General features: G+C 47.8%; 1 protein-coding gene across 1 annotated transcript in view; it reads right to left on the reverse strand.

Annotated features, from left to right (window-relative positions):
• Nucleotides 1–2,030: 2,030 nt before the first annotated feature.
• Nucleotides 2,031–9,800, reverse strand: part of itsn2a (intersectin 2a) — a 42,393-nt gene continuing 34,623 nt past the window's right edge. The window contains exons 29-33 of the mRNA XM_042094666.1: nucleotides 5,100–5,221; nucleotides 4,502–4,584; nucleotides 4,155–4,238; nucleotides 3,601–3,774; nucleotides 2,031–3,153 (exon numbers count right to left, since the gene is read on the reverse strand). Of these exons, the coding sequence (XP_041950600.1) occupies nucleotides 2,990–3,153; nucleotides 3,601–3,774; nucleotides 4,155–4,238; nucleotides 4,502–4,584; nucleotides 5,100–5,221 (627 nt within the window). The 3' untranslated portion in view covers nucleotides 2,031–2,989. The remainder of the gene's footprint in view (nucleotides 3,154–3,600; nucleotides 3,775–4,154; nucleotides 4,239–4,501; nucleotides 4,585–5,099; nucleotides 5,222–9,800) is intronic.

Genomic DNA, 9,800 nt, shown 5'->3' on the forward strand with positions numbered 1-9,800 from the left:
TCAGGATGCTGAGCCGCATCTGAGCATGTCATAGTGCATCCTCTTTAACCCATGGGGCTACACCGGTCACATAACTAAAGCGCTCCGTTTGCGTTGTGTCTGCTGCAACAATTAGCTTCCACTGTAATCAATGAAACTGGCTACACCAGACGAGTGCATTGGAAAAAAAAAAAAAATAGACCAGTTTTCCAAAACTATTTTTACGCTTCGTGAATGAAGTGCTTCAGTTGCGGACCTGGGGGTATTCGAAGTACGTGGTTTAGTGACAAACCTGGGTTAGTTAACTCAGAGTAAGTGGTAAACCTCCTAATAGAAGAGCTGTATGGCTTCATTCTCCTAACAAAACAATACCATAGGGCTCTTGTTGTAGGAGGTTTACCACTTACTCTGAGTTAATTTACCCAGGGCCCAGTTTCACGATAATGACGGAGACACGCTCTTAAGAGGGTTTTCTACGATTCATCCTACGATCGTTCGTTTGGTTTTTCCGACTGTTTCCCGAACATGCTCGTAGCGTGAACGCTCGTGCACTGCTCTTAAGATGCTCTTACGGGGAGCTATCCACGTTAATAGTTCTGAAATATTCTCTAATTTGATGGTGATGTCAGGTAACTGCACGTCACAGCTATAGGCCTACCATTTAAACTTCGGATCTACACATTAATTCACATCAATACGAAATTAGAAACACTTTGACATCTGCATGTAAGCATCCCAAGTAGGCTAGGTTATATACCACACACAGACATAAATAATTGTAATTATTTAAGATTAGATTGTTGCACCATGCAATAATTTTTCGCGGTGTCACTTAAGAACACGTTTGAAGATAAGAAAGAAGTCGAGTATAAGAAAGTGAGGAAATGTGTAGGCTTAGATTTTGATGCAGTATAGACTAAACCACATGTTCCTTTCTCTGCTTTTACCTCATAGGCCTAATAAAATATAGCCTTCACTTAGCAAAGATAATGGCAAACTATTCTGGCAACGTCTCGTTTCATAACTGGATTGCATTTTTGTCTGCTTTTCATCACATTATTATGACCATTAAATGTAGGCTATACTATTTTGCATGCTAAAATCTGATTCATCAGGTAAACACAATAAAAAATGGGAACGTAAGTTGGATAATATATTCTAAGTTGTAATTCCTCTATGTCCTGTTGGTAACCTCAGTGAGAAGTACTGTTAAGATGCTCTTAGGTAACGAGAACTCTGGAGCACTCGTAGATCTACGCTCTTAAGCTACGATGGTTTCGGGAAACAGTCGGCAATTCTTAAGACGTTCGTAAGAGGAACTACGACGCTCTTAGGCTTAAGATGCTTTGGGGGAACTGGGCCCTGGTTTATCACTAAACCACGTACTTGGAATACCCCCCTGGTGTAGCCCGGGTGTCCGAGTCTTTGGAGTGCCTGAGGTTGTTCTTATTGAGTGGGGGAACAGGGGAGGGACAAGTTCAATAGTAGATGAGCAGTGAGATATAAACACACACATCACATGTCATTCAGACACTGTAATCCCTCATCAAAGAAGTTGTTGTCTTTTGAGTGCTGTTTGATTATGTTTTGGAAGTGTTTTTTGTTTTGTTTTTTCTCACAACTAGATGTGACAGAATAAAAGCCTAAGACACCAATGGAGGGAGACTTTTAATTAACCAAAATAAATAATGTATAGCTCCACATAACCATTAGATGGGAATAGTGGGAAATAAAAAGAATATATTCGCCATCATTTTTATATAAAATGATGGCGAATATAAAGTACTATAAATATTTACATTCTATACACCATCCTGTTACAGTTGTGTGCTTTTATCCTCCAGCCTAAAAGATGTGATTGACATGCTTGACACGGTCACCTCATCCAACATTGTTACTGTGACAGCATCACTGGCATGACTTCAGGTCACCTCCATTGGAGTAAAGCAGGATAAGGACTTCAGATGCTGACAGCTATCTAACCTTTCACCAGATTACCTTGAAATGTCAAAGCCCAGAAATGTCATCTGGAAATATCAAAAGACGTCAGAGACTTTGGAAAGGTGGATTTATTTAGCTTGTGTTGCCGAGGTGATCCATCCTATTGGAGGCTGTGAGTGTGAGTTACAGGAAAATGCATGGATGCAACCTCATGTATTTAAAACATGCAAATAAAATGAAAAGATATATTTTCATCACATTGGATAAACGTTGAAGCTACATCTGTTCGTTATTCTAGTTTTGTGATTCAGGTCCTCCAGCAATGCTAAAAAAGCGTATTGACAGAATGTTATTTTTGTTCTGTGCAAATTCACATTAGCTCTAAAAAGCCCTATCAAATTAGGATAATTTGGCCCCTTAAACCATGTTAAAACAGCCTGCATCTATTTTCTTCTTATTTTCATTTGGCAAGTCACATAAAACTTCCCCAAGGAAATTTACTAAGCTGGCGACGCGCACATAAAAGCTAAACAGGAAATTGAAAGCAACAGTGGCCTGGTGGGAGTAAAACAAAGCTGGCAGAGCCGCTGTGGTAATGTGAGGCACTTCATCACCGCTGGGCCTCTTTAGCACCGCTGGAGGTTAGTGTCAAAGCTGATAAGAATGCTATCAGTAGAATCAGCTGACTCGGGAACAGATTCTGTCGCACATTAGGAGCAGATTTCCATCTGCCAGCAGGACCTGAGTCAGCAGGGCTCTAGGAACAAAACACAAGTTGTCTGATTGGGCGAGAAAGTCTCTGATTGGGCGTCCAGCTCCAAGCCCTTCTGTCCTGATTGGTTGGGGTTGTTTTAGTGGGAGTGGCTTTCATCCTTGCAGGAGTGGGTTCATAAGTTATGAGAGGCCCCACGAATAGCAAACAAATAAAACAACAATATCCCGTTCCAAACATCGATGGCTCTTTTTGTGACAATATAACCTTGCTGCACTGAAGCCACCTGGAGAGACTCAAAAGCTAGTCCGAATGCATGCCATTCTGATCCGGGATCAGTGTGAAATATTAGCGTCGTCACTTGTGAGTGGTAGTCCCGGGGTCATACAGCTGGAGGTCAAGGCGGACCCAGACCTCGCCAGTGGGCACCTCGTGCAGTAGCAGCCTTCGGTTGGCCGGGCCCTTAATCTCCTGCTCCTTCTTGATGGTCGCCACGGGAACCTCGGTGCGGCCGAGGAAATCTGGTGACAAACAGATCTGTCTCAGAACACCGGGATATGCTGTGTGTATGGGGCGGGTGGGCTGGGCTCACAACTCAGTGTGTATTGTCGTGTGTGAACTGTGCTGTATCGCCACAGCCAGGGGTCAAAGTGGGGGAGAACGGGAAGGAACGCAGTTCCGCCACCTCAGATAAATTGATAATAAATATATTCTTTCATACCAACAATATAGCGCGATGATATTGGTAAAATAAATAGTGAGTTAATTTTTCGCGTGTACAGAGGTGAGAAGAAGCTAGCAATTCTTGTCTAACACACGATACTCAATATGTTGTCCAACGGTGAGTCATTTTTCCCCGTTGCACCGACACTGGATTTTAGGGTTCCCCCACCTGCCAAATCCGACTTTAACCACTGGCCACAGCCAAGTATGGATGTGTAAAAATTCACATTCACAGCCCAACGTACCGTCAGGGGAGAACTGATCCCTCTCGAAGACTGTGATGCAGAGCACGTCCTGGTACAGGTCCTTGATGAAGAACTGGCAGTTAAAGTTCCACTTGGGGTTCAGCGTGTCACTGAGGGACTTGGAGGTGTAACACTGGGCCCCCATCGTCAGCTCACAGTAGGGGTTACTCTTACCTGCACACACACACACACACACACACGCATAAACACACACACAGACAAGAAAGGAGGGTTTTGTGATGTTCATGGATGACAAGCAATACCAATGTGCATCTGGTATTGTGTGTGTGTGTGTGTGTGTGAGCGTATGTGTGTGTGTGTGTTTGAATCTGGAATATACAGTGGATCCCTAAGGAGAAGAGCGAGCCTCAGCAGGCCAGTTATTGGGCAGGTGGAGTGTGTGTGTGTGTGTGTGTTTGGCTTCAGCGGGCCAGTGATTGGGCAGGTGGAGTGTGTGTGTGTGTATGTGTGGCTTAAGCAGGCCAGTGATTGGGCAGGTGGAGTGTGTGTGTGTGTGTGCATGTGTGTGTTTGTTTGTGTATGTGTATGTGTACCGTTGGGTTTGCAGGACTTGAGCTCGGCGGCCTCCTGGACCGTCACCAGCAAGCGACCAATACCACTGGACTTGAGAGAGCGAGCTGCAAACAGGGAGATATGACCACACACACACACACACACAGATACAATTAACTTAAGCTCATAAGTTCAACCTTGGATCAGACAGACATGACACAAACAGAGAGAGTGAGAGTTCACTGAGACTAAGATAACTAAGGGAGCGGTATTCAACAAAAGAGAGAGAGAGAGAGAGAGAGAGAGAGAGAGAGCAAGAGAGAGAGAGAGACAGCAAGAGAGAGAGAGAGAGAGCAAGAGAGATAGAGATAGAGTGCTATTGACTCACCTTGGTAGGCCTTCTCTCTTTTCTTCTTCTCTGTGTCGATGAAGTGCTCCGACGCCGCTTTGATCCTCTGCACCCACGCGGTCCTGATGCAAGAGCACATCGATTCACGCCACCGCGGCAACACATCACTCTGACACCATCCTCATTAAATCTCCATACATCAGGGCTGTTACTCAGACTAACACTTACCCTAATCCAGCTCTAAGGGATTTCTGACAGCTACACACACACTCACATGCTTAGAACAGTAGTTTCAGTGTATCATATAATTATAATAATATAAGTCAATAATAAACAGTATTCTGTATTTATATAATTATAATATAATATGTAATAATAAAATAAAGTATACAGCAGGTTACAGCATAGGATTAGCATAGCTATCGCAGAGCAAAATAGAATTAATGGAGGAAAAAGAAAACTCCTTTTATATCTCCACATATCATCATGAGTAGCTTTGGGCTTTATAGTCATTGTTCCGATAAGAGTCAATAATATATCTTTAGCAAGTCTTTTTATTGACAGTTTTTATTGATAGTTATGTGCATCTGCAAGTCTGTTTGCAGATTGCACATCAGTGTGTGTGTGTGTGTGTGACCTCTCATTGATGCTGTCCGCCCTGAGCGTGTAGACGCGGTCGATGTGCGAGATGTGAAAGACTGGCTCGTCGCTGGAGGGGTCAGAAGGCATCTTCACCAGGACCTCATTCAGGAAGACCGGCTGCAAGGATAGATAGATAGATAGATAGATAGATAGATAGATAGATAGATAGATAGATAGATAGATAGATAGATAGATAGATACTTTATTGATCCCCAAGGGGAAATTCAAGAAAGAGAACAGGATATTACAGCTCTTAAAAGCTCTGGTCACCAGGCACAGTGGTTCTGCCTCAGAGCTGAACCAGAATCTCTCCTCTCCTCTTACACCAGGTCTGCAACTGAAGCTTGTTTGGGTTAGTTTGCGTAGCGTAAAAAAAAAGTTTTAGAAGACCGGTCTCGTTGTTTTTAATGTACGCACTGCTATCACGTTTGGTGTGGCCATTTCCATTGATTATAGTGGAAGCCCATTGTTGCAGCAGATGCTGCGTGATCCTAACGCTTCAGTTAGGTGCCGGTGTAGCCTCCCTGTCACCGTGGCCTCTGTCTCATGGCAAAAGCCAGTTCTAATACAGAGACTCAGGGGCAGAGAAAGGTTGGACAACTCCATGGGCCTGCACTGACATGGGCTCTCATAGACAACATAATGACCAACATTATTATTATTGGGGGGGGGGGGCTCATGGTATATTGCCCAACATTTCTAGCATACCCTGCAGAGTCTGTGGGCTGCAGCTGAAGGTTTCTAAATTACTGTATTCTCTGTAAATTTGAGCACACTTGTGGCCTCTTGAATTGAAGTGAAAATTAGATGCAATTTCATAGAAGCTGTGTTCTCATTTGCGACTTATGGCGATGATACAAAAGTTGTGCTAATCCAATGAATTTTATTAATGAATCCGAAATAACTAAGCAAAAGTTCCATCTCACACATCTTTGGGACAAAAAACATGACTTAAAACGATGGTTACGTGTGTAACCGCGGTTCTATGAATTTCGGATGACCGCCAGAGGCGGTGCTTTCAGCACCTGAATTTCCATCACATGCACGTGCATGCCCCGGTACTTAAGGTGCTCACCCCGGAAGTGACCTCTTGGCAATCTTCTCGTCCGCCTTCCGAGTGACTGCCAAGCTCTGGCGGTCATCCGAAATTCATAGAACCGCGGTTACATACGTAACCATCGTTCTATTTCATTTCTACTGACCGCCAGAGGTGGTGCTTTCAGCACCTGGATGACAAATACCAACAGGGTCACGAAAAAAATCTACATACCCTTTTAATGGCTTGAGAGGGCGGCTGTGGCTATGAGGTTCGTGGCCACATTGACCCTATAAAACCTTGCAAATGTGCAAGTCGATGCCCATGAGGCCGCCATGCATATGTCAGAAAGTGGGACTCCGCGTAGTACTGCCCATGACGCAGCCACACTCCGAGTCGAGTGACCACGAACGCGAGGTGGAACCGGTAAGCCACTATCAGAGTAGGCATAGCTGATGGCCTCCACGATCCACTTGGATAGCCGTTGCTTGGACAAAGCCAGGCCCAGGGTGGCAGATGAATAATGAATCTGACTGCCGGAGAGCAGCGGTCTGTTCAATATAGGCTTTCAGTACTCGGACTGGGCATAGAAGAATGTCACCTTGCCCCGGTTCCTCCCCCTGGGCTGGGGGCTCGAATGCTCCCAGACTGAGCGGCTGGTTAGCATACGTTGCAGAGAAGGGTAAAAATGCCGGGTTCGGCACTCCCGGCTGACAGACAGCGCGTGTAGCTCCCCCACTCTCTTCGCCGATGACATGGCTAGGAGAAAAGCCGTCTTCAAAGACAACCATTTCAATCCTGACCTCCCCAGAGGATCGAACGGGTGCCGACACAGTGCCTTCAGCACCAGCGGCAAGTCCCAGGAAGGTATTATACTTCTTTGAGGGGGCCTCAGTCGCTGAGCACCCTTGAGAAAACGGCTCACCAGACTATGGGATCCCACTGTAACTCCCTCTACCTTGTTATGCCTAGCTGATATTGCAGCTACATACACCTTGATAGTGGATGCCGCCAGTCCGTCACCAAACCGTGATTGTAGAAAACTGAGGATAGCCGGTATCGGGCAACGTGTTGGCTCCTGTCCATGTTCTTGGCACCACTGTATAAAAAGCTTCCACCTATTAGCGTAAAGCGCATTAGTGGAGGGTGCCCGTGATTTGTGGATAATCTGTACCCCTGCAGGGTCACATGCCCCTAGCAGTGGTTCAGGCCCTTCAGAGGCCACACCCAAAGTTGCAATCGTGCTGGGTTCGGATGCCAGGTCCGGCCACCCAGCTGAGAGAGGAGGTCTGTGCGCACAGGGAGACGCCAAGGCTGTCCGTCCAGCAGGCTGTATAGCACCGGGAACCAGACTCTCCCTGGCCACCTGGGGGCTACAAGCAGCACTTAGTGGCCCTCCCGGAGAATCCTCTCTAGAGTGGGTAGTATGAGCGGGAGTGGGGGGAATGCATACAGGAGCTGCTGGGGCCACCCATGCGCCAGTGCATCCTGGGCCAAGGGGCTTGTTGACTCCCTGTGTGAGAACCAGAGGGGGCAGTGTGTTGTGGCTTGAGAGGCAAAAAGATCCACCTCCGCTCTGCCATATTGGTGCCAGATGGCGTGCACCACTTCTAGGTTCAGCCTCCATTCCCCTGGATCGGGTTGTTGCCTGGACAAGAAGTCCGCTGTGACATTCCATGTGCCTGGGATGTGCATTGCCCTCAGGCTCAATAGCTGAGGGTAGGCCCATGAGAGTAGCTGCTGAATCAGCCTCAGGGACGCTAGAGACCTTGTGCTCCCCTGGTGGTTGATATGGTAAACCACTGACATGTTGTCTGTCCTTACAAGAACATGTCTCCCTGCTAAGACTGGCAGGAAATGCTCGAGAGCAAGAGCGACTGCCTGTAGCTCCAACACATTTATGTGTTGTTCCCTCTGTCGAGGGTCCCATGTGCCTTGGGCAGTTCTGCACTGCCAAACAGCCCCCCATCCGGCCAGTGATGCGTCGGTCTCTACTACTTCTCTGCGAGAAGGTATGATCCCTAAACGAACCCCGGCAGTCAGGAACGAACGCTCCTTCCATGGCTGTAACCCTTTTAGGCAACTGGCGGTAACAGTCACCAGTCTGTGCCTGTGGTGCTTTGGATGCAACCCTAGCCTGTTCATCCATATTTGGAGAGGCCTCAAAAGAAAGGAGGCCCAGGGGGACTACGGAAGAAGCTGCCGTAAGCATGCCCAACAGCGCCTGGAAGGACCTGAGCGTCAGAGCTCGGCCTCTCCTGAATCGCACTATGCGGAAGAGAATCTCGCCTACCCTCCTCTGAGATGGGGTCGCCCTCATTGTCTGCGAGTCCAGTTCGATTCCAATGAACACCGTCTGGGCTGGGGATTAGGGAGCTCTTCCCGAAATTCACAGTTAGCCCTAGCCTGGTGACATGAGCGACTAGCAGGGCTGAGTCCCTTAATGCCTCTGCCCTTGTCTGGGAACAGAGAAGCCAATCGTCTAGGTAAGGAAGGATGCGCATACCTCTGCCTTGAAGCGGAGCCAGGGCTGCCACAGCAAATCTTGTGAAGGTCCGCGGGGCCAGAGAGATTTCGAATGGCAGGACCCGGAACTGGTAAGACCTCCCCTCGAAAGCGAAGCGGAGGAATTGCCTGTGGTGAAGTGCAATTGGAATATGAAAATATGCATCTTTCAGATCTATGGTTGTAAACCAGACGTCTTGCTTGACGCTTTGTAATACCTCTGCTGTGTGAAGCATATGGAATTTGAATACCTTTAGATGGCTGTTCAACGGCCTTAGATCCAGTATGGGGCGAAGTCCACCCCCCTTCTTTGGAATTAAAAAATATGTGGAATAGAACCCACTGTCTTGTGATGGTGGGCCTAGTTGCTCGATGGCCCCCTTTTCCAGGAGGGCCCGAACCTCCTGGCGTAGGGCCAGAGCCTTGCCCTGATCCTTCATCACAGTAATTTTGACCCCTTGAAACCTCGGCGGTCGGTGCTTGAACTGGATGGTGTACCCTTTTGACAGGGTTGACACTACCCAGGGGTCTGCTGTATTCGCTTCCCAGTAATTGAGCTGTTCTCTGGTGAAGCGTCCGACCGCCGGCCTGTAGACGTCACTGTCTACCTCCTCGCCCCCTCCTACTCCGAAAGGGGCGATATTCAGGCGTGCGCCGTTTCCTGTGAGAGGGTTGGTTGTCAGCAGGCCGGCGAAACCGCTCTGGCCTTGTTGACCCCTGTGCAAAGGTCCGCCTTATTGGCTGAAGAGTATCACCCGCCGTAGTGGGACTCTGTCCCCGAACGGATGCACGGCGCAGACTGCTGCCTGGTTTGCGTTACCTGTAGGCTGCATTCGAGCGTTTGCTGTGCGGCAGGCCCAAAGAGTTGTCCAGGAACCACCGTGAGACAACGAAGGGCTTTCCTGCAGGGCTCAGACAATGGTGACTGAGCCAGCCATATTTGTCGCCGTGTCAGGGTCAGGGACGACATTAGTCTCCCCAGTTCCCTTGTCATGTACCCAAATGCTTTCAGTGAGGCCTCACTCAACACTCCTGCCGACTGGTCTGCTCCAGAGGACTGGAAGGTCTGTGACAGGGACAGTATAAGGTGCGAAATTGAGTTGCCTATGCGCGCAACCTGCGCCGCTGAGTCATAGCTCTTCCCAATAAGCTCGT

The sequence above is a fragment of the Alosa sapidissima genome, chromosome 6 (assembly GCF_018492685.1).
Source record: "Alosa sapidissima isolate fAloSap1 chromosome 6, fAloSap1.pri, whole genome shotgun sequence".
Classification (NCBI taxonomy): domain Eukaryota; kingdom Metazoa; phylum Chordata; class Actinopteri; order Clupeiformes; family Clupeidae; genus Alosa; species Alosa sapidissima.